The sequence below is a fragment of the Alosa pseudoharengus genome, unplaced genomic scaffold, assembly GCF_046254945.1.
Source record: "Alosa pseudoharengus isolate Yale_2024_CS ecotype anadromous, Long Island Sound unplaced genomic scaffold, YU_APseudo_1.1 YU_APseudo_1.1_scf_2, whole genome shotgun sequence".
NCBI lineage: Eukaryota > Metazoa > Chordata > Actinopteri > Clupeiformes > Clupeidae > Alosa > Alosa pseudoharengus.
The window spans coordinates 23704877-23729876 of NW_027468663.1; the positions used below are offsets into that span (position 1 = coordinate 23704877).

At 46.1% G+C, this 25000-nt stretch overlaps 2 protein-coding genes across 3 annotated transcripts in view; both read left to right on the plus strand.

The window, feature by feature from the left end:
* Positions 1–4946, plus strand: part of rgs12b (regulator of G protein signaling 12b) — a 63455-nt gene extending 58509 nt beyond the window's left edge. Inside the window, exons 13-16 of one of the 2 annotated variants that reach the window (XM_076294243.1) lie at positions 1–36; positions 579–655; positions 1795–1891; positions 2289–4946. The exon at positions 1–36 is cut by the window's left edge and continues 61 nt beyond it. In XM_076294243.1, coding sequence (XP_076150358.1) covers positions 1–36; positions 579–655; positions 1795–1891; positions 2289–2947 — 869 coding nt within the window. In that variant the 3' untranslated portion in view covers positions 2948–4946. The remainder of the gene's footprint in view (positions 37–578; positions 656–1794; positions 1892–2288) is intronic. The other variant, XM_076294244.1, reaches the window with a different exon arrangement.
* A 6869-nt stretch (positions 4947–11815) lies between these two features.
* Positions 11816–25000, plus strand: part of dok7b (docking protein 7b) — a 27477-nt gene continuing 14292 nt past the window's right edge. The window contains exons 1-4 of the mRNA XM_076295862.1: positions 11816–11887; positions 12002–12047; positions 15930–16160; positions 19331–19531. Of these exons, the coding sequence (XP_076151977.1) occupies positions 11834–11887; positions 12002–12047; positions 15930–16160; positions 19331–19531 (532 nt within the window). The 5' untranslated portion in view covers positions 11816–11833. The remainder of the gene's footprint in view (positions 11888–12001; positions 12048–15929; positions 16161–19330; positions 19532–25000) is intronic.

The following is a 25000-nucleotide window of genomic DNA, read 5'->3' on the forward strand; positions in this document are numbered from 1 at the left end:
TGGTACTAGATGTAGCTGACAATGCCACAGGAAAGGGTAAGGCATAATACACACACACACACACACACACACACACACACACACACACATAGACACACTCAGAATACCACACCTTAAAGAGCCGCAATTTCATTTTGTGAAAGTGTTTCTCTTTGGTGTTTTCCTCCTATCAGCCATGATGAATTTGACTTCATTTTAACGCGCCAGTTCCTCTTCTGTAAATCAGTGACTCCTTTAAATATCTTCCAGGACTTGGAGGAGATGGAGGACTGCCACTTATATTCACACTTTGTCTTGCGTTTCTTTTTTTCATTTCTGTATTTTGGGAACCCCAGTCTGGTTTGCATGATAACCTTGCTTAATTCAGTTAGAATGCTTATAGTATTTACTACAGTCAGTGGTGACCAGTGCAGCTCCATTCAGTGCAGTGTCTTTGCTCCGAGGCAACTGCTGTCTACCCGGGCTGTACCTGCTCTCCTGGTCAGCTTGGGGGATGGACGCTAGGCGGCCATTTACGCCTGTGTTTGTTGTTTATGTTTGTTGTTTATGTGCTGGTGTGTCTGCTGCCCCTTCCACAGTAGTGACCGACAAGCAGAAGTTGACCACCTCCAAGAGCCACGGCCCGCCGCTGAGTGCCAGGAGCCAGTCTGCAACAGTAAGACCTCCTCCTTTACTCCTCCCTCCTCTTCCTCCTCCTCCTCTTCGTCCTCCTCTTGCTGCCCTCCCCGTGGTGGTTGCGGCGCCGGCTCTTCCTGGTCGGCGGCGCGGTGCGATGCCCAGGGAGCGGCGTGTCCCTGCTGGGTGAGCAGACTGGACGCTGCTCTCCTGTCCTGTGTCTGCTCTGTCCTTGCTCGCCCTGGCCTGCTCCTGGGGGCTGTGTGCATGGTTGGGTCCCTTCTCACTGTCCCTCTGAAGCAGCGGCAGCAGCACACTCCTCCTCCTCCTCCTCCTCCTCCTCCTCCTCTTTCTCCTTCTGCTGCTGCTGTTGCACACTGATGACGTCTGCCTTGGTCGCCTTCCTGGTTCTGATTTGTCTGTGGCTGGTTTAATCAACATGTTTGTTCCCCTCTCTCTCTTTCTCTTTCTCTCTCATTCTCTCTCTCCCTCTCTTTCTCTCTCTCTGACACTTCTTCACTGTGTCTTTGTTTCTCTCTCTCTGCCTCAGCCTCCTCTTCTCTTTTGTGAGAGAGGCTGATGCCAACGACCCAGTATTCCCGGCCGCCTGGATCGAGTTTTTTTTTTTTCTTCTTTTGGCCATGTGGGCGTGAAGTGGGTCTGGACTTGGACTCTTCCCTGGACGAGACTTTCCCCCCCCCCTTGCCATCGATTTCTGGCATCGAGGCGCAGCTGTGTGAGGTCCCCACACCCCTAATTAGCATGGATGGAAAAGAGGCCAATTGAAACGAGAAAAGAGAGATAGAGGACAGGATGGATGGATGGACACGGCTGCGAACCGATGTCTGAACACGTGGTGGTGTGGTCACTGCTGTGTGTCGACGTGTTGTGGCGTGCTAGTTTGTGTCGTGGTGGTGGTGGTGCTGTTGCCGTGTGTGTCGTGCTGTGTTTTCGTAGAGTAGACCCTTCCCCCCCACACACACCCCCACCCCCCGGTCAACCCACTCTTCCCACCTTAATGTCCCGTGAGACGGCCCAGCCTTGCACTGAAACGGGGAACAGACCATAGATGTGGCCCTCTCCACACCCCAGCCTCTCTTCCAAGCAGGCAACCCCCACTCCTCCTCCAGTCCAAGGGCCCCCACCCTAATATGCCCCCTTCTCGTTGTTGCCACTCAGGGGGACGAGAAGGCATCAGGGAAGGCCTCATCTGTCAAAACCCAGCTGCAAGTGGAAAAAAGGCGGCAGAAAAAGATTAATATAGACGAAGCAGAAGGTAAAGCTCTCCCCCGCTGCTCTCTCTCTCTCTCTCTCTCTCTCTCTCTCTCTCTCTCTCTCTCTCTGTCTCTCTCTCTCTCTCTCTCTCTCTCTTCTCCGCTCTTCCGCTCTCACTCTGGTGGCGTAGTGTTGTAGCTTGCGCTCTCTATGGACATGGCAGCCGTGTGTGGACTAACGCTAGCATCTGCACAGCTCTACACGGGGGCACTCCCGCTCAGTGTTGAGAACTCTGTTCCTGTCTGTCTCTCTCCTCCCTCCCTTGTGTCCCGATTTGCTCCACTCACCGTCTCTCGCATGCGTCCTTAAAGCAGAGCCCAGTGGACAGGACTGTTATTGTGTTGTACTGATTGCTTTAATCATCTGTGTGTTTTTCTTTATTCTGTGGCGTGGTGCAGAGTTCTTCGAGCTCATATCCAAAGCTCAGGGCAAGCGAGCGGACGACCAGCGAGGTCTGCTAGACAAAAGTGACCTGGTGCTGCCCGACTTCCTGCGCCTGAACGACCAGAACGACGACGACTACGACGGCGGCTACTCCGACGGCCATCGCGGCCGCAACCAACACCACGGCAACCACCTCCGCAAGCCCCTCCTGTCCTCCACGCCCGCCGCCGACCGCGTCCGGGGCCACGAGAACGGCTCGGCCCTGAGTGCCAGCCACCAGACGCAGAGCCTGGACTCGGGCGTGACTGGTGGCGGCGGCGGTGGGGGTCGGGGGCCTGGCCGTCGCGCCCTCATGCCCCCGTCCGGCCCGCGCCAGCGTCTGCCCCGTGCCCCTGGCCCCGGACCCTCCGCCTTCTCCCCGGTGGCGCCCTCGTCCTCGGCGGACTGGCCAGGCTCGGAGCAGGGCGGCGTGGGGCGCGCCCTGGAGGACGAGGACAGCATGGCCGACCTGACGCTGGTGGGCGAGGGCGACATCAGCAGCCCCAACAGCAGCCTGCTGCCCCCGCACGCCGCCATGGCCGACGACCCCCCTCGCCATGGCAACGGCCCCTCTGCGTCCGCTTCGGCCACCGCTGGCCAGGGACGGGCTGGATCAGGTATCTCCCCAGTGTGACCCCCCTCCCTCCAGCGTACGCACACACACACACACACACACACACCCTCCTCACGCATGCTCACACACAGACATGTGTCCTGTGTGGGCATGTGTAGGACTGTGTGTCTGAGTCTGTGTCCCGTGTTATAGAGTGAGCGTGGATGCATGAGCGTTTGGTTTGCCTCTCTCTCCCCTTGACCATCGAGAATATGGCGTCATCCTGCCGTCTGCCTTCATCAGGGCAATACCAGTGCCAAACCACCCCCAACGTCCACCTCTGTCCAAACTCCCAGAGTCCCAGCCCGAGCACATGCTCTCTCCCTGTGTAAATACTCCTCAATGCACTTTAACAAACATTCTGAGAAAGAGACTTCTTCAGTATCATTTTTACTTTTGACTCTTGATATTACTCCTCTCCTCAACAATCACTCTTACCCCCCCCCCACCCACAAGTCAGAGCACAGCACACTCGAGTTAGCCCCTCCTCACCTCACCCCCCACCTCAGTGGACCACACAATGACACCTCTGTAGCCCAGCGTAGCCGCTATCACTGTTCCCAGATCTGCTGCCGCTGGCTGTCCGTTCTGGCCTCCGCGGCCCCCTGGTCCAGAGGCTGTTCTCGTGACTGCCACGGCACAGGGACTCGCACTCATGCAGGTTCTGGAAAAAGAAGAAAAAGAAAAAAGAGCTGGAATCATGTGATGCGTGTTTCTCTCTCTCTCTCTCTCTCTCTCTCTCTCTCTCTCTCTCTCTCTCACAGACTCGGATCTGTACATAGAAGTCTCACGCCTTAGAGTGCGCAACAGAGCAACCTGATAATAACCAGGTGTTGCTTCTCGTGTCAGGAAAGGTAGATGTTATGCGCGCACACATGACATGCAGGTACACACTCACACTCACACGTTTCAAAATAGATACGATATACTGTACACATAAAGTACACATAAAATGCAGTCTCCATTCAAAGCCTCTCTCAAACACGGTGCAAACACGGAGGGCAAACCTCTCCTGTTGATGAAGTACAAACCTTCCTAGCTGCTCCTGTTCATCTGATCTTGTGTCAGTGTGCCGAGGACACTTGCTAATGTTCAGTAACTGATGTTTTATAGAAGTTCATGTTCATCTTCAGAAGAGGTCATGCATGCTGTGTACCAGTCCTGCATAGCAACAAACTCCCGAAATAAATACTTTGCTTCTTTTCTCTTTCACACACCCGTGCACACACACACACACACACACACACACTCACACATCCATCCATCCATCCATGGCCATTGGACCTTCACCACGCCTCAAAGCTAATTAGTGCCAGTAGCCAGCGCAGTTAAATGAAGCCCGTCTCTCTCTCTCTCTCTCTCTCTCTCTCTCTCTCTCTCTTTCTCTCTCTCTCTTTTTCTCTCTCTCTCCCTCTCTCACTCTCCCCCTCTCTCTCTCTCTCTCCCGAGCCCTAATCAGCAGGCATGGCATGGTGTGGTGGGAGTGTGAGGCCCCCTGCGTCTGCTGTGCGCTCCATCTCTCTGATCTCCCCACGCTAGGGTCCTCTCCTGCTGTTGCTCCATCATTACTCTTCCGCTACAACTGCAATTCAACAATGCTAAACGAATGAGAATGACTGCTGCCATTGCCTTTTAAAAACAAACCAGACCATGGCCTTGAATATAGAACCTCTTGCTGTTTTTTTTTTTTTTTTAAATAAATATATATATACCGTATGTCGCCATGTAATATAACACAGAGAAATAATTTATTTTAATTTCATTGTGTTATCTGCGAAGTGAATGAGTACTAATTGTGTACATAATATTATTATTCCCTTCTCCTGTCATTTTATTATTATTTTTTAAGCCAATGACTGTCATTGTTGAATTGCAAACCACCTTCCCTATCAGTCGTCAGTAGGTGCCTCTTCTGTTTCTGTAGACGACAGATCTGCTCGGTTTGACCTTGTGTTTGTGCAGCCTCTGTAAATAGAGCTCTAATAAATGTCCCAGGGTGGGATCACCCACTCCCACTTTCTTTCTTTCTCTGAGTGAGTGTGTGTGTGCTGTGACTTGACCTTTTAATCTCATCTTTACATATGCCTCACCCTAGTACTCATTTTCACATGCATGCACACTTACGCACACACACACACACACACACATACACACACACACACGCATGCACACACTCACACACACATTCATGTAATTCAAGGTCAGTCAGTACTCTCAGGATAAGCAGGTTTCACACATATAGTATTTCCTCTTTTGGTTGCACAATTCTAACAGGAAATATGAAGCAAATATTATGAAAATGATGACTAAAAATGTATGAAAGGCTTGTTTTTTGTTTTGTTTTTGTGTTTTTGCAGATGCACTGAGAGGTAGAATGGAGCTGGATTTACTTAGTATTTGCCCCCTCTCCAATCCATTTCATCCTCTTGTATTCCTCGCGTCCTACATTCCCCCTGTTGCCCTTGCTTAGGGGCTGTGTTTTGTGCAGCGTTGATAGGCTTTCTCCTGTGTGTTTCGGATGTATGGGCCCAAACCCAGCTCTCTCTCTCTCTCTCTCTTTCTCTCTCTCTCTCAGCTGAATGCTTGGTTAGGCTGCCTTTGTGTGGCTCAGAGGCCCAGCTTTCAGTGCAACAAAACGGGCCTCTGTTTCGTCCAACAAATGTACACAACCTCATCCAGAACCTCTCTGTGTGTCTGTCCTAATTTGGCCATTGTCTTATCTCTTTCCCATTCAGGTTCAGTTTGGGGAGAAAAGCCTGTAGAAGCTGATGTAATCATTGCTGCCTCTCACTCTCTCTATCCCTCTTTTTTTCCCTCAATCTCTCTCCCCCTCCTTCCTTCCCTCCCTCCCTCCCTCACTGTCTCCCCCTCTCTCTCTCATTGCATTAGTCCATTACTCAGGGACAAGGGGTGCTTGTTCTGTCCGTCAAACTGTTTGCAGACAGGATAATGGCTTTTTCAGCATGCCCCTCTTTTATCTGACCAGTGCAGACTGCACAGTCGATGTTGTTTCAGCAGCCCCAACAATGTTTTACGGTGCCCGTAATACCCACTGCACTCTTGTAAAACTCATGTCAAACACTTCTACTCCACCACAGAGATCTCAATGTGTGGTGTCTGGTGAAACGCAAGCATTAGCGTTCCATCCCTACACAGGCGTTTGATGGTTTGCCAGTGTTAGCCATTTGTCTTTGTTCAGGAAAGAAAAAAAATGAAGCAAAATCAGACCATCTTTTTAGAATAGATGAAATGTCTTGATTCTTCTGAGTGAAAGATTTTATCTTTTAATGAGCTTTCTGAAGTGCTTATTATCAGTAAAGAACATCATATTGTGGTAATTGAATTTCAGAGGAACTGAAGAAACAACGGATTACAGTGCAAATACTTAATCATTAACTTGACATTGTAATATGTCCATAATACTTCCAGTAACTTCATACACTCTTGACCACTGAATGCATACTAAATCACTATAACATTATCAAACTTGCTGTAGAGACCCATATATGGTCATATCATCTAATTGCTATTAGGTTTTCGAGGGCATCCATGCAGGTTTTACTAAAATATCAGTCTGTGGCTACTCTTTATGCATCCATATTAAGTAAAACATTAAGGAATATGCTATGCTGCTCTCTCACATAGTCACCTTTTGTTGTCTGGTCACCAATACAAGCAGGAGATGTGTTCATCTGCCCATCTGCTACCATTCACAACTAGGACAGTGATAGCGATGGCTCCTGCTCAAAGGCCTGGGCACCTGTGCTTTATTTTAAACCAGGTAGCTACCAGTAACACCCCACCTTTATCTAAGTAGCTCTCTATTAGCACAGTCTACATAGACACCTTTAAAAAGCATACAAATAGTATTCAGTGGTTTTGGGTGGAGATCAGCTATGTGAATACATAGCATGCTACTGCTAACATAAAAGCTCTCGGCCATGTCCATTTTGTCAAAGTAGCTCTCGGAGGGAAAAAAAGCTCTCGGCCATGTCCATTTTGTCAAAGTAACTCTCAGAAGGAAGAAGGTTGGAGACCCCTCTCTTAGACCATGTAACTATGCTGCACTCACATAGACACACAGACAGATGATGAGCAGGCCCATTGAGTCCCCTTTAATCCATCCGTACTGCGCTGCTTTGGCATCTCACAGGCGCATGCCTAACTTCTGCCCTCCTGGACATTAGCACACATTTCATCTGTTTACACTGCCACAGACACACACACACACACACACACCTTTAGTGTTTTATCAACAGCCACCTTTAGGTCACAAACATGCAATGAAACACTGAAACAGAGGAAACAGAGTTACCGCTACCTTTAAAACTCATCTGTTATGGAGTCATATTAAGATGTTACACCTGAAAACAGCAGAACAGGTACGTAATTCCAGTCATATTAAAGACATGTTTAAGGCCAACAATTGGTCAAGAACAATGACTGAATAAATAAATGAATGTCATAGCAGTATAGTCTTCCTGGCAAAACTTCCACTAAAGCTTCCATCGTGTGGAGTATATCTCCTGCCAGAGCTCCACCTAGTGGCAATGGCAAAATCTCAATGCTGTTTGCGAGACCAAGTGTGGAATGCTGATTAATTGGCATGTACACACAAACTATTAATTTCAGAGATCCAGATTTATATCGTGGCGTATAAATCCGTTCCAAGCCCAATCTGTAGTAGATGAGGATAGGCTCAAGCATTCCACGGAGCATTCAGCACTACTCTGCCCATGCTAAACATGGAGGTTACAAAGAGTAATTACTCCAAATCATCAAAGGGCGTTTAGCTCCAAGTCCTTCCTATTAGCCTCTTCAAGTCTGTGCCTCTTTGGTCAAAGCAGCTGGATTGGTATTAGGCAGCATGGTGTGAATTATTCAGTCATGCTTATTGGAACAGTTAGAAGGATCCGCAGCCCGTGCTTTGTCAAAGAAATGAGTGCATCAATTCCCTTTATGTAGCATAGCAGGAGGCTGGAGCTGAATGGAGCATAATCACCTCTGTGATTAGAAATGCAGCAGTGATCATAACCTGCTCATTTCTGTTTCTCTCTCTCTCTCTCTCTCGTTCACTCTGGCACTCGTTTCATCTTTTATTCTAAAGAAATGAAAGGAAAGTAAAGGATGTGCATGATTTTCTTTTTGGACCTCTGACGACACACACACATATGTAATTATGTCTCCTTAGGGGGTCTTGTGGTTTTTGTAACCATTAAAAAAAATCAAATTATCTACCTCATACAGAGAGAGAAAGAGAGAGAGAGAAGTTGGAAAGGACAGATGAAAGAGTGGGGGAGAGGGGAGGACAGTGATTGGGCGTGCTGTAGAATGATGCAGAGCTGAGGCCTGGCATTACGGCTGATAGGCAAGATGAATGGGGGCAAATCACTGTTGAGATAACCTGGCCTTTCTATACATGGGGCACTGAATATAAGAGATGTGTTTAGCATTTGAAAGCAGCCGATGTCTGATAGAGGTAATTTATTAGATTACCGAGATTATTTGTCTATGTCATTGGTTTGTAAATGAGAGCCATCTGTAAGGGGCCTGACACCTTGTGTCACTGAGAAATAAATAGCTACAGTATGTGTGTTTGTGTATGCACAAGTAATGCAATTAAGTCCATGTCCATAGTGCAGTAGGGTTTAGGCAATGACTTAATTTTATCATCATATATTATATATAATCAAGTATACTTTCTGTATGACGTTCATTCTAAAATAAATGCAGAGTCATAACTAAATACTGTATAATGCAGATCATTTTAGATAGATAGATAGATACTTTATTGATCCCCAAGGGAAAATTCAAGTTTTATATACATGCAAAAGGAAGAAGAACAGCAGCTTTGTATGTAAGACCATGGATATTCATCTCTCTCTCTCACACACAGTGAAGAATGTGGATCAGTGTAGCAAATAAATCACCAACAATGCAGAAAGGAACCATAACGGAGTATCACGTTCCTTATGGTTCTTTGGATGATACTTGAAAACTAACCAGTGGGCAAAATAATAGAACAGTGGTCACCTTCCTTTAAAGATCTTTCTCTATCTGTCTTAGTGCTGGGGAGTCAGACTAAGATTTAATTACGACCTCATGATTGCATGTCAGTGCAGACCTCCTCCTCCTTCAGTGGAGGTCAAATAGGAGTTACGCATATGCACGTGGATGATTATTGGCTAGCTCCAAGCCTATAGAGTGGCACTCTTTCTTTTGCATTTTATCTCTCCCTTCACCCCATACGCTATCTCTCGTTCAGCCCTTTCTCTCACCTCTGTCACTTTCGGGTGTCAGTATCTCTGCTCAATCAACCTCTCTCTCTCTCTCCTTCTCTCTATCTCTTCCCCCTCCCTGTCCTTCCAGTAGATGGCAGTGCATGTTAATGACTCTGAGGGTATAGAGCCCCCCCCCCCTCGCCCCCCCCCACACACACACACACACCTCCCCCCTTTCCCCAGAGGCTTGCTTCCAGTAGAGTGAAGTCATGTTACGATTCTGTGCATACACATATACTTACTGACCTTCCCTGCTCAGGCAGACAGCACACTATATATGCTAATAATCACACATCACTGTATGTGCTATTAAACACACACATCTTGCTTGAAAAAGACTTACAGTCCTGTGAAGATACAGTCCTGTGAAGCACTGTTGTGAAAGGCTTTACATTTCAGCAGTTTAGCAACAACAAGAGACCCTATTAATGGCTTTGTTAGCCATTTGTTTGCAATCGATCTGGACCGGAGGCCGCCCAAAGCTGTAAGATGAAATGGACAGACAGAGGTGTTTTGGTCAATCATCAATACACATCATGCTCTCAAAGGGAACCTGGAATGGAGGTTGTACATGTGTGGCCTCAAGGTTAGAACAGTCTGACCTTGAAGCGTGTATGTGTGTGTGTGTGTGAGAGAAAGAGAGAGAGCGTGTGTGTGTGGTGTGCGTGTGTGTGGAGGTGTTCTTTTGTGGCAAGAATGGAACACGATTAGTAAGGCTATCCTGAGAAATTCTGACACCTAACTTTTTGGCATAGGGATTTTTGAAATTCAGTTACCACCATCAGATGCCCCAGTATCTACACACACACACACACACACACAGACACCTCTTACTTGATTTTTCCCCTCTAAACCCACACTCTTCAGGCAAAGACAGGAGACTGCAGGAGGAGCGCTCCAGGGGTTATAAGCCCTCCCAACACAAGAGGGCACCATCAGTACCACCACCACCAGCAGGAGCAGCTCCTCCACCCCCACCCAGGGCTCGGTCCCGCGAGCGACCCAGGAAGAGCACCTCGTCTGCGGGCCGCGCACTGGACGTGGATCGTGTCCACTCGGAGCCCAGGGGCAGGAGGCCCAGGGACGCTGGGCTGGGCCCCGGGATGGACAGGGTGGTGGGGGACCTGCAAGGCCGCAGGAGCCGCATGAGGACTGGGGTGTACCAGACCTCCAACCTGCCCTCCCTGCTGCCGGTCAGAGCCCAGCAGGACAGCCAGGCGGACAAGGGCAAACCCAAGGCCACCTTCGTCTAGCGGCCACCAAGGACAAGGGCGAAAACAACAACCTACAGCAGCCACAATACGCATCTGTTTGCCTGGTGCCTTGTGGATGATGTACTTATTCACTATGGTTAAGGCAAAGACTTTCACAAACTCTTTAACTCACTTTGTGAGTTATTATGAAGGGGGTATTGCCACCGAATGGAGACCTGTCAAGCATGGACATTTGCACATCATACAAAATATTTTGTAAAAAGGTTTTAATTCACAATGTACACTAGTACTCTTTGATACAGTTTATTTTTTTCATTAACAGAAAATAATTTTGTCAATTTAGTAGTGTTGGGTGTTACTTCTAAGGATACTGCAAAGTGAAGTCATGGTTTAGGGCACAAAGGAAACAACATGCTGAACATTATTTACAAAGACAGTAATATGGAGATTTGTGAGGTTGGAAGAAAACAGTGAAAGAAATATAAAAAGAAGACTACGCAGTCCACTCCTATGAAAGAAAGAAACCGCACAAAAGGCAGGAAAGCAGGGACAGCCCAGAGGTCCTGAGGCATTTCTCTTAGAGCTGCAGAAGTCTTCATTTACCCATCACACATTTGTCAAATTAAAATGTTATGGTCTCTTGGCACTTTGTTATTCTTTGTACTGTGGACAGGCAGCTGCCTCCATAACCAAAACAGAGCACTGATTTAATGCAGTTTGATGTGTTAGAACATTGCGGTGGCAGGAGATGTGACATTTTTTTTTACAGTGATATGGTGACTAACAAAATCATCACACTCATCACAGTACTATCACAGTGTTGTGCATGTATCATAAATGCACTTGATGATAAATGCACAATATGAGTTAGTATCACAAAAGCAACCTGTTCCTTGAAATGTATAATTTCATAATGTCATGAAGGAAAGAGATGCAGTCAGAATAGGCATAAGTCTACTTGTTGTTAGGCCTATTTGTTCACTTTGAAAAGTGGTTGAGCATCAATGTCACATGTCAATGTCAAATGTAATTCAGCTTTCATTGTGTTGACAATGTTCATAATGAAATGGAACATCTTCATTAAAACTTTACGTTGCACTGTATTGGTATAGATTGCAACATGCATTATCTAGGCTATGTAAGGACAAACATTCTTGAAATAGCTGGCAAATTTTGAGTCATTAAAGTTTAATTCAATTTAGTGTATTTTAAACAAACACAGTGACACATGCTGACAACTGGCCAAGCTGTAGAAGGTAGAAGAGAGACAGAGAGAGAGAGAGCTTGGGTGGTGGGACCATGTCTGTATACCACCAGTGAAGACCGCTAAAGTTATTTTGAAAGTGACCCCCTCAGACTCTAGCAGAGCAGCGACGCTGACCGCACACAGCTGTTCGGAATCATGACAGAAGATGACGGATACCGTTGTCGTGGAGGGCCAAGTTAAACTTCGAGATGGGAAAAAGGTCTCTAAACATCATGGATGGAATATATTGTGAACATTTCCAAGTCGACAATGCCGTGGTAATATCAAAATAACCGTTTGTGTGTTTCTATTTTGGTTTTCTTCAAATGACCAGTGGAGAAACAGATGGGTCGTTTTGAGGAAACCGTCCCCGGTCGCAGGTATGGCGCCTACAATAGTTTGCTAGTTTGACAAACTCAGGACAGAGATTAAAGCTGGACTAGCCTATGCCTTTTGTTGGTCTATGCTAAATGTTTCATTTATTGTAGGCTAACCAGGCTTAGCGGCGCTGTCACTATTTTGTGAATGAAATAGATCTTTGGCATCCAAATGCACAAGCTCGAATTTCATTCTAAGCTATTTGCACGTGGGTCAAGTGCACTTGCATATGAATTTATGATGGAACTTGCAATAACATTGCATATTAAGCTAATGTTTGTTCTGTCCTAAGTCTATTTAATTTGTATTTATTTATTTGCTAATTTATATGCTAATTATTTCGATAAAAGCTAACATTAAGTCACTAAGCTCAACGGTTTGAGTCATGAAGCTATGTCAGGTTATAACTGGCAATAATTTGCTATTACATTTAGATAATATTAACCATCATTTGGAGGCGCATTTAAATAGGCTATGTGATTAAATTGATTTAAATGCGTAAACAGAATTTAGGCTAAATCAGCCTGAATTATCTAACTATTTTTACAAAACTTTAAAACTTGGGTGGCTTGCCAATATATGTGTTGTGTTAACTTGTCTAGTAGCTGTAAATCTATAGGCTGTTTTTACATAATTAGTGATGATAGCCTATACTTGCTAAGCACACACACACATACACACACACACACACTCTCTTTCTCTCTCTCGTACACACTCACACACACACACACACATTTTTGCAGTTTAATAATTTAGTCCACAGCTGTTTGGTCGGATCACGTCTGTAGCCTGTTATGACAGCTGTGTTCTCCCACACTCGCCCTGTTGCCTATTAGCGGTATTAACCAAAGTCATATGACGTAGTGAAATCCTCTGTGTCATGACGACAGTGTGGTCAAAGCAAACAAACTTCAGCCTGCATGTTTTATTCAACAATCTACTGTATTTGCACTCAGAAAAAATTGTTTCTCCAGACTCCAGAGTTGTGCTCCAGACTCTTTGGCTATTCTGCAGGAGAACTGTTACAACTGGGCTATTGCACTGCCTGGGTTGTGACCGCCCCTACAGTAGCTTGTTAGAAAGTCAAATGATTATAAAGACAGTCTGTCTAAACAGCACCCTTTTAAAGCCAATATTTAAATGTGAAAATGTGTTTTCTTAGCTGAAGTAGTCACTCGGTGACAGTATTGGCCCTTTTTGTCATTTTGTCACTGATCTACAAAAAAACCCAACAAAGTATGAAATGCGAGGAGCCTGTTAGGAGCACTAGAATAACTGACCGATCTTGACATCATGGTTTGAGCATGGACAACAAAATAAGTCGACCGCCACATCTGGGCAGGAGAAGGACAGTTGGTGGTGTGAAGAGTAAGACAGCCTAGAACCAGGAGAGAAACACCTTGGCTAGAAAGTCTAAGCTCGTCTTGCAATGGAGAATGTACATTGAGGTACATTTTGTGAGAAACTCCACAAAAGTAAAAAATTAACCTCCAATACCAAGTAATTTATCAGCTAGTGGCACATGATGAGATATATGTGAATAGTGGATGAATAAACAATTTATTGTAGTGCATATGTTAAATGTAACCAATATCAATTAAATTTAATGCAAAGTAAAAATGGGCAAGTGCATTACAACAAGTTAGATGCCAGTTGAACAACGTAAACTTAAATAAAAACAGATAAACCATGATAGAGAGAGAGAGAAGGCCCCTTCAAGCATGAGTAGTGTTGTCACGATACCAAAATTATGACTTCGATACGATACCTGCCATAAATATCACGATGCTCGATACTAAAACGATACTACGGCGAAATCCTAAGATATCTGGAGAAGAAAGGACTCATACCTCCTCCAAGTGTATTGAGTCATTTGTGTTGAATTTGGTGCACTTTTGTAGTGTGTAGGTCAATTCTGGGTTCTAAACTTCTAAACTTCCTACATAATGATTATTTTTTTATAGTCAGTAAAATAGTAGGCCTACTTTCTGTGATTAAGTCCTTTATTGTTTGTTATAGTTAATTTACATTGTGTTGTGTTTTGGCAATAAAGTAGCTTTAAATAGCCAAACTAGGCTAGATCAAGGTCAGTGTTCAAATTACTGCATGCAAATCACTGAATGCTATGCAGAGGGGCCTAATCTTTAGGCCATCTGATGTACAGTATAGGCTACCCTAGGCCTTCCCGTGTTCATGGGATTTCTTTGACAGTTGCAAAGGGGAAAATGTGAGGATAGTCTTCTTTGCGCCCAGTGTACAAGTACGACGTTCCAACCACTCAGGTCTTCGTCAGATAGGCCTACACCATTACCTGTTGCAATATATCTGTGTGCATTACTACATTACGTCTATTTCTTTGATAACATGATTTGCTAGCACGTACTGTAACAATACGCCGCTATTATTATTAGGACTCAACACGCTTTGGTGGTATTATGCTGTGGGCTTTAATTAGCGCATTTCGGGTAGCCTATCCTACATCTGGGCAATAATTATTGAACAAATTGCAGTCTACATGCCATGACAAATATTACCAGTAGTAGGCTACTGACCGAACATGAAATAGATCGTTTACAAGTTATGGTAATGTTATTCTGGCGTGAACATTGCGCTTTCATCACGTTAGCACCCTATGATTACAGCTCGTTATGTCTCGTCAAAATGATTACAGCTCGTTATGTCTCGTCAAAATTCATTGATGAAGGAAGGTTCGCTTTATCCCAGAGAACCATACTCGTTTCACTTAGGCTAGACTAAAACATAAGAGAAGAACTTGGCACTAACCATGTAGTCGTGTTTTCTATAGCATATTCGTTAACCTGTCGTTCTTTGAACTCTTTAAAAATGTTGGGATATGTCTGCGAGGTGTTTTGCCAAGTTCCATGCGTAGCCTACTGCTTTTAAATGACTTTGTGTACCTGATGGCTTGCCTTAATTCGCGATGTATCCGAAATAGTTGCAGATTTCACTGCACCTTTTGCTTTATCCACAAGGCCTAGAACTGTCGGCAAAGAACTATGACGTTGGCTGCGCACTCACTCACTCAGAGCTGCCTGCTTGACACGCCCACTTGCCTAGATGCGTGAAAGGAGCAGTGAGAACAGCAGTTCACACAGACACAGAACGTTATTATTTTAATAAAGTATCGATTCTAAAAACGTCTGAAATCGTATCGTTTTTTGCGTGAAGGCATCGCGATACCTTTTTAGTATCGATACACCGTGCAACACTAAGCATGAGCAGAGAAAGGAAGAGAGGAAAGAAGATGCCCAAGAAGAGAGCAAAAAGCGAGAGAGGCGGAGGGGCCCAGAAGATGAAAACAGGCAGAATCTCCCAAGATGAGGCTCTTTTTATCCTCAAACCCACATGCATATGCCCCAAACCCACATGCATATGCCCCAAACCCCAAACCCATATGCATATGCCCCAAACCCACATGCATATGCCCCAAACCCATAACAATGTCCTCCTACCCAGCTGGCCTCTAGTTGGTCAGCTTGTGTGAAAGAAGCCGTGGAAGAGGCAAGTGTACAATTCAGATTACATAATATACTGTAGACTACAGTGAAGGTCTTGGTCTACAACCATGGAGAGGTACTTTAGATTGTAATTAAACTATGATCAGACTGCTGCACACATCACAAGGATATGTTTAAGACCAAACATGAATGTAATACTCACACAATACATTTCACAGATAACGTGGGGATCAGTACCAGAGGTTTGATGATGGGAGCGGAGAGCCAAAGTGAAAAGTTCCCTGAGTGAACTGTACTTAAGCAATATGGCACATGTGGGAATGAGACTAGAAAAGGCCACTCTCATGGCTGCTGTGATTTGGGGGTATCCTTTATTGGGATTTTGCGTCTCTCATCTCGTTTCAGACTGTCTGTCCCTGCTGGTGTACAAGGACAAAGCAGAGAGGCACAAGGGCCACCGTGAGCGCAGCTGCCTGACCCTGGGGGACATCTGCGGCCTGGAGCTTGGCCTGAGCTACGAGGGCGTGGGCTTCACGCTGGCCATCATCAGCCTCACGCAGGCCGTGCTGCTAGGCTTCGACCGCAGGGAGAACCTGCTCACCTGGGACCTGCGCATCCGCTACAGCCTGGGGGAAGGTGAGACATATACCGGTGGACCGGGGAGGCTGTTGTTGTCGACGTGCAAGTGTGATGTGCAGGTGCATGCTGGCTCGTGGTGTGCATGGTGTAGGTTGGAGTTTTGGATGGATCAGTGGGGTGGGTAGATCCATGTCTGTGGAGGAGCTGTGACTGCTGTTGATGACCAGCTTGAGGTATTGTTTTTCTAGTTCTCTTTCTTCCTCTCTCTCTCTTTGACTCTCTCTTTCTCTCTCTCTCTCTCTCTCTTTCTTTTAATCTATCTCTCAAATAGTCAAGAATCCTGTCATTTTCATGTGCCTATAGAACAGATAAGTGTGTGCATGTGAGTGTGTGCATGTGTGCACCTTTCTATCACACTTTTGGCTAATAGTTGGTCATGAGTTGCTTTTTTGGAACACACTGTTCATTTAAGAACTCTGCACTTAAATTTGCACACATTTGTGGCACTATTATATTAATGTCTCTCTACAACACCCCTGATATGTTAGAGCGTGTGTGAGATTGTGTGTGTGTGTGTGTGTGTGTGTGTGTGGTGTGTGTGTGTGTGTGTGTGTGCATTAGTATGTACCATAGACTTGAGTATGTATTCACGTTGTGTGTTTGTTTGTTAGACCTGTGTGCACGTGGATGAGTGCCCCAGGTCAAGTCACACCCCCAGATTCCGTGTGCAGCAACATGTGAAGCAATCGTGGCCCAGCTTGAAAGTTCAAAATGGCTTCCAAGGGTGTCAGGGCTCTTAACAGAGCTGTTTGTTTCTCAGAAATGTGCTTCCAATAAAACATGACTCCCATTTAAATATGACTTTCGATATTTTATCGTCAAAGCTGAACTGCAGCCAAAAGCAAACATTGTGAAAGGTTGAAACATTGTTTAAGTTTGCTTAAAGTACACATTTCAGCATGTGTGTGGATTGGTTTAAAAAACAGTTCTCTACACCCCAGTGTATATAAAGTGTGTTGCTGGTCACACAAGCTCAGGATGCATATGTTGTGAAGTCCGCCCGTCATTTTCTTGCACAGCGTTAACTGTGAGCTGTGTGTACAGTGCCCCCCCCCCCCCCCCCTCGACCTCAGATCATAGATCAGCGTTATTCTTAGCTCTAAAATGAACAAAGGCATCCACGCGCTGAGGGCACTGGCTTGATCTTATACCAGCAGCAGTCCAATCACGAGATGGCCTCCACTGTTTTCCCTGTTGGTGAACTTCTGTTCTAAATCTGTTCGTCTGAAGTTCAGGGCCCAGGGTGTCCATTGTTGTCTGATCAATGAGAGAGAGAGAGAGAGAGAGAGAGAGAGAGAGAGAGAGAGAGAGAGAGAGAGAGAGAGAGAAAAGACACGCTCCTCCCCTATTTCCAAGTGCCACAGCTGATGTCGTTTCTCCGTCACAATCTGTTTACCTAGTTTTGCTTCTTCATAAGTTTGTTTACTGACGTGTGGCAGGCAGAGACGGGATGACAAATTAGGTCCAGTGCAGCGGTGGGAGATATCTCATGGCTTGTATTGCTGCCATCGCTCTTGCACAGAGGCTCTGCACACACAGCTGTCACTTCTGATGCTTGATCAGGGATGTCGTCACAATCTATTTCACTTCTGTGCTGAGCTGGATGAGTGCCCAGTGCCACATCTGGAGTTGTGCTACAGTCTCTCTCTCTCTCTCTCTCTCTCTCTCTCTCTCTCTCTCTCACTCTCTCTCACTCTCTCTCACTCTCTCTCTCTCTCTCTCTCACTTTCGCTCTCTCTCTCTCTCTCACTCTCTCTCTCTCACTCTCTCTCTCTCACTTTCGCTCGCTCTCTCTTTCTCTCTGTATGTGTGTGTGTTTTTGTGTATCTGTGTGTGCACATTGTAGCCATGCATGTGTTTGTGTGTATGCGTGTGCAAGCTTTATTTGTTGAGAATGACAAATGATTGATCTGTGATGTTTGTAATGGTTGGGATGCCACATGCTGTGCTCTAATGTAGATCCCTATGGTAGTTAATCTCCAGCACATTTTACTGAGCGCTGTGGAGTCTCGTAGGTCGTTTCAGCCAGTCTCCTACAGATTTGGCAAAGCTGGTGAATCAGTTAGCAGATCTGTTGGAATGAGATGGACAAGCAGATGGATGAGTCTTGTTCTGACACCATAATATTAATTCAGAGAGAGATAGTTTGTGTGTGTGTGTGTGTGTGTGTGTGTGTGTGTGTGTGTGTGTGTGTGTGTGCGTGCGTGCAAATGTGTGTGGAGGTGTTGTTTTGTGGTAAGAATGGCACACGATTAGCCAGGCAATCCTGAGAAATTCTGATGCCTAACTTTTTGGCATATTAGGGATTTATGAAATTCAGTTCTCTCACTTTGAGATTTTAATGAAGCAGAGAGTGTCCGCTCCTGAACCCTCCTGGACATGTTCCCCCGTGTCTGTTATGGTTCTCTAGACTGGACACAGGGTTCTGTGGTTTTACACATCGGTGTGGACAGAACCTCAGCATGCATAACATGCATTTAACACTGGCTTTGTCTGACTGGCTATTCATCTTTAGACCTGCCCCATTATGTTTCCCTGACATTATGTACACAAAGGAAGCCATATTGGCTGGAAAACACTGAAACGATGAATGATGAATGAAGGCTTAGAAAGGGGGTTTTGCTAATGGTTTCTATATAAATACTTTCTAATGGCCTCCCTCATTTATCAAGTACTATGGTAATAGCATTGTGTCACTGCCTAAATGATTAATCAGTGAGAGGAATATAAAGGATAGTATGTCAAATGAACAGACTATTGATTCAGTGTTTCAGTGTTATTTTCACCATAGAACATTACCCATGACTCCAGATGTGAATTGAAATCATTTAACATCTTGGCCATGTTACTCATGCTATCTGGGAGAATAATAGTCTTCCACTGTGTTGGACCACCTCACGAGGTAACAATGCATACTAATGTAAGACATTCCATGCAGCCATTTAATTTCGCAGCATTCAGACACTTCAGCCTTGAAGCTGTGACCACTGTCAGGATTTAAATGCCAGTGACTGTTAGGATGATCCATTATGCTCACCCGCCATGAGAATAATTGTCCTTCATCTCTAAAAAAAACACTAATTGTTGAATTTTATGTGTAGTAATGTGTGTGTAATGTGTGTGTTCCTCGGCCTGTAGGTGTTCACCCCAAACCCACTGTGTATCAGCCCACAGGTTTAACGTCCATGTCCTCCCAGGCACCAAACTAGAGAGTGGACCCGCCACCCTTCATTTATGTAACAACCTGCTCGTCGTCACCAGGGACCTCCCTCCGGTTGTTGCCGGCCAATGGAAACTCTCTGATCTGCGGCGGTATGGAGCAGTGCCCAATGGCTTTGTCTTTGAGGGCGGGACTCGCTGCGGCTGCTGTGAGTAGCTGTTTTTTTGTTTTAATACAAGTGAAGAAAAATACTAAGTGCTAAATTTAACATGAGTGTGTGAGTTGGGTACGGTTCATAGCAACAGGCAATCAAGTTATTTATGGGTGTCACGTGGATCTCATAGTTTGCAGCTGATAGACTTTTCTTGTCTCCTTTTAAAGTCTCTTTTCCAATGTATTATTCAGATGAGTTGCTCTGTCCCTGGAGATTCCTCTTTCATGTGAAAGCATGTTGCATGAAATCAGTTTTCCTCACACTTTTGCGCGTGACACATGAATTGGGCCCCATCTGCCATTCCAAACTACCTGACTCACTCCACAAACAGTTGTTCCCCATTTACTCTAGTAGCTCACTCTCCCCAACTGGCTCCAGCGTTTCAGCCCGTACTGAATACACAGACTCAAAGACTCTGCTAAACGGTCCTCACCTACAGAAACCTCTTTCTCCATGGGCTTGTGGAACTGTCAATCCGCAGTCAACAAAACGGACTTCATAGCTGGCTATGCCAACCATCTTTCGTTGGAACTCCTTGCTCTCACTGAGACTTGGATCAAACCAGAGAACACAGCCACCCCGGCTGCACTCTCCACTAACCTTACACTATCCCACACCCCTCGTCCATCTGGACGAGGAGGTGGGGCAGGCCTGCTGATCTCCAACAAATGGAAATTCACCCCGCTACTACCTTCAAACAAATATGTCTCATTCGAATTCCATGCCATCACAGTGATTGCCCCAGCAAAACTCTACGTGCTGGTCATCTACCGCCCTCCAGGCCAACTAGGCGACTTTTTGGATGAACTTGACACTCTGCTGTCCTCCATCCCTGAGCATGACAGTCCGCTTCTTCTTCTCGGCGATATCAACATCCACTTAGATGCCCCAGGCTCAGCGGACTTTCTGGCCCTGATCCACTCCTTTGACCTCAAACTGGTTCAAAGCCCACCGACACACAAAGCTGGCAAAGAGCTTGACTTGATCTTCACTCGGAACTGCAGCACAGACACCCTCACGGTGACGCCTCTCCATCTTTCTGACCACTTCTTCATCCGGTTCAACGTCAGCCTGACAGAACAGCCTCCGGCTCCTCAGCCGATGGTCACGTTCCGCCGCAACATCCGGAACCTGTCTCCAACGCACTTTTCCTCTGTGGTTGCCTCCGGTCTACCTCCACTCAACACCTTCTCCTCTCTGGAGGTTAATGAGGCCACAGACTCGCTCTGCTCCACACTGAGCTCGTGTCTAGACGAGCTGTGCCCTCTTACCACAAGGCCAGCTCGATCCAAACACTCTCATCCATGGCTAAATGATACCCTCCGATCGCAGCGCACCAGACTCAGAGCCGCGGAGAGGAAATGGCACAAATCCAAACTAACTGATGACCTCAAAAACTACCAGACACTCCTGGCCTCCTTCTCAGCCAGCATCACTGCTGCTAAGACGGCTTTCTACAATGACAAAATCAACAGTGCTACAGACACTCGAAAACTTTTTTCAACCTTCAAATCGCTACTCAACCCTCAGATGCCTCCTCCTCCATCCAGCCTTACTGCAGATACCCTCGCCTCATTTTTTACAAACAAAGTGGCGGCAATCAGCAGTCAATTCTCTACATGCCCACTCAACGCATCGGACTCAGATACCGCACTCCTACAACCTCTAGGGACTGCTAGATCATCTTTTTCAGCATTCACGCCTCTCTCCGAGAATGAAGTATCTAGACTCCTGACATGCAGCCGTCCTACCACATGCTCGCTGGACCCTATACCTACGAGCCTACTTCAGTCCATCAGCCCGACCATCGCACCAGCTATCACACACGTGATCAATGCCTCGCTAACCTCCGGCACATTTCCAACAGCGTTCAAAACGGCCCGGGTAACACCGTTACTTAAGAAAGCTTCTCTCAACCCTGCTCAAGTCGAGAACTACCGCCCTGTCTCACTCCTGCCTTTCTTATCCAAAGGCATTGAACGAGCAGTCTCCAAACAGGTCTCTGACTTCCTTTCACAGAACAACCTTCTGGATCCAAATCAGTCTGGGTTCAAAAGCGGCCACTCTACCGAAACGGCTCTGCTGTCTGTAACAGAAGCCTTAAAAGAAGCCAGGGCGACCGCTCGGTCATCAGTACTCATTCTGCTTGACTTATCGGCTGCCTTTGACACGGTTAATCACCGCATCCTTCTCTCTATACTCGCTAACATGGGAATCTCCGGTTCTGCTCTCTCCTGGTTTGAATCCTACCTCACAGGACGCTCGTTTAACGTATCATGGCTTGGTCAGCTATCTGCACCTCACCATCTCACCACAGGGGTCCCCCAGGGCTCAGTACTGGGCCCCCTTCTCTTTGCTATCTACACCACCTCCTTGGGACAGATTATCCGTTCGCATGGCTTCTCATACCACTGCTATGCAGACGACACACAGCTCTATCTGTCCTTTCCACCTGATGACCCCTTGGTTTCAGCACGGATCTCGGATTGCCTCTCAGACATAGCTACATGGATGAAGGCACACCACCTCCAGCTGAACCTCTCAAAGACTGAACTGCTGGTCCTCCCAGCTAAACCTACCATACACCACGACATCAACATCAAATTTGACTCTCTGTCTGTTTCACCTACCAGGACTGCAAGAAATCTAGGAGTTGTTCTCGACAACCAACTAAACTTCTCAGATCATGTTGCCTCAGTCGCCCGGTCATGCCGTTTCGCACTCTACAATATACGGAAAATCAGGACTTACTTAAATCAAGATGCCACCCAACTTCTGGTTCAGGCAATAGTCATCTCACGACTCGACTACTGCAACGCCCTCCTGACAGGTCTCCCAGCCTGCGCAGTGAAACCACTTCAGATGATCCAGAACGCGGCGGCGCGCCTGGTCTACAACCAACCCAAGAGGGCACATGTTACCCCGCTACTCATCCAGCTACATTGGCTACCTATGGCGGCCCGCATCAAATTCAAGGCTCTAACGCTTGCCTACAAAGTAGTCTCCGGTTCTGCTCCCACCTACTTGAATGCCTTCATACAGACATACGCTACCTCCAGACCGCTGCGCTCCTCAGACGAACAACGTCTAGCTCTACCTCCGGTACGCTCAGGCCAATCCAAACTTTTCTCATCTGTTGTTCCTCGCTGGTGGAACACACTGCCAGTTCCTACAAGGACAGGGACATCCCTCTCCATTTTCAAAAAACTCCTGAAGACCCAGCTCTTTAGAGAACATCTCCTCTCATAGCAACACTTACAACAAGTCTTGCTGATCCTAGCACTCACCAGCCGTCTTAAACTGACACGTAACTGTTAAAAACAGCACTCACTGATGCACTTATTCTTACTGTACTCTAATGTTTTTTAAATTGTCCTAATATTGTTGAGAATTGCTCTAAACTTAAACTGTTTACCATGTTGTTAGTCGCTTTGGCTAAAAATGCGTCAGCCAAATGTAATGTAATGTAATGTAATGTAATGTAATACGCGCAGCGTTCGTGTCCATTAGAAGCCGGGTAATTAATTTGTCGCCCGCCTAATCTGTGACATTCGAAGAATCTGCCAAGCGTCTGCAGGACCCCCGGTCAGTAATTTCAGGAACTCAAGGCAGTTTTATGCATTTAGGGAGTGGTGTTGTGCGCACAGAGCCCTGTGCCAACTAGGCTGTCCATAAATATGCCCGACCAGATGCCAAGACCAGAGGACAGACGGCATGGTCATCACAGGCCACTGAGTCTCGGAGTGACTGAGCGATTTATTTAACGTCTATCTCTCCTCCATGCTCCTGGTGAAACAAGTCCCTTTAAAATCAATCTATTACTACTTGTAATGGTGAAGTCGAACTGAGAGAGCACGCTGAATTATTCATTGCTCCCTGCTCCCTACACAATAGTGCAAGAAACAACAACATAAGAGACATCTTAATGAAGTTTCAGCTGTGAGAGAATTGCAGTAGGTGAATAATATAGAAAGGGAAATTGGATTTAGACTCAATTTGTTTCTGCCAATGCTTTCTCAGCTTTGTCCAGTGGCAGTGATATTCAACAGATTTGCCCCGGGCGCATCATTAATAACAGAGCTTACCTCATGTAATTAAGATAATACATTAATGACCTTTGATTGGAGGAGACTAGCACACATTCAATTACATGATGTCATTACTGGATCAAATGGATGTGTTTAAAAAGAAATTAGCTTATTTTATATCGCTGAGCCACGTAAAACACAGGCCACAGTCTCACACATCTGACAGAAGGACTCTATTGTGCTCTAACGCAGTGAGGTGCCGGAGAAATAGAATTTCACTTTGGTTCATCAGTTAGCTTGATGGGTGTGTGGCGTGCCTTCAGATAGACTTTAGAGTGTAATTCTGCCGGCTCGTCAGTTTGTGGGCAAGATGAATGCTTCACTCCGCCACATATTGCAATAACCCTGAGATGAAAAAAAAAGCAAAAAAAAAGCAAACGCAGCTCTACAAAGAATGTGCTGCATGGATATTTTATCTGTGACTTTTAAGACCTAATAAGAGCTAAGAGCTCATCAGTTAAATTAATAATTCATACTGAAATGTTGGCAAAAAACAGCAATTTGCAAATGCAATACTCAGTCCTTCACAAAACCCACCCTTATTTTGATGCTCACTTTCTTTGACTAAAAATGAGAGGATCTTCAGCAGTAGCATGGGAAAGCCATGTGCACCGGACTGAGCTCTGGCTTACCCAGAGGTCTAATCCAGTCTCAGACGGGTCTTGGTAACACTGGTCAGTGTCAGGGGTCAGCGCTGTGCAGGATTTCCGTTACAGTGAGTCATCCGCCTGAAATTCGTTCAGAACTCTTACTCATGACCCTAACACATGCCTACTCTGTGCCTTCCCTGTGTGTGTGTGTGTGTGTGTGTGTGTGTGTGTGTGTGTGTGTGTGTGTGTGTGTGTGTATGTGCGCGTTCGTGCGCGCACAGTAGACCTTGGCCCTCTACCTGAAGATGGACACACAAGACGCCGGTTCACTAGATTACTAAAAGGAGCCAGAGAAAGGAGATGTTTAGAGTGTCCGGTTCACTTGTCCGGGGCAAGAGTGCATGTCATGTCAGCCACTATGTATCACAGGTTTGGCGCCAGGAAAATATTGTGGTTTTGCCAAGATCAGGAGATGGTGTCTGTAGATCAGTAGTGAGTTTGATGCTCATCCAGAAGTGCTTCCAGAAGTGCTACTTAATGCCCACTGGTGTCCAGGGCCTGACAAGGTGGTACCTTGTGGTGATAAGTAAGGCAGAACGGCCAGCTCCAGACAGATCCAACTACAGGCCTTCCACACCCCTCAATCAGCTAGCTGCTATCAGATTATCCGTCTAACATTACCTCAATCCATCACCTTATCTCCTCAGCTGTTGGTGTGTGTGCATGTGTATATGTGTGTGTGTGTGTTTGTTTGTGTGAGCACACATGTATATGTGTGTGTGTGT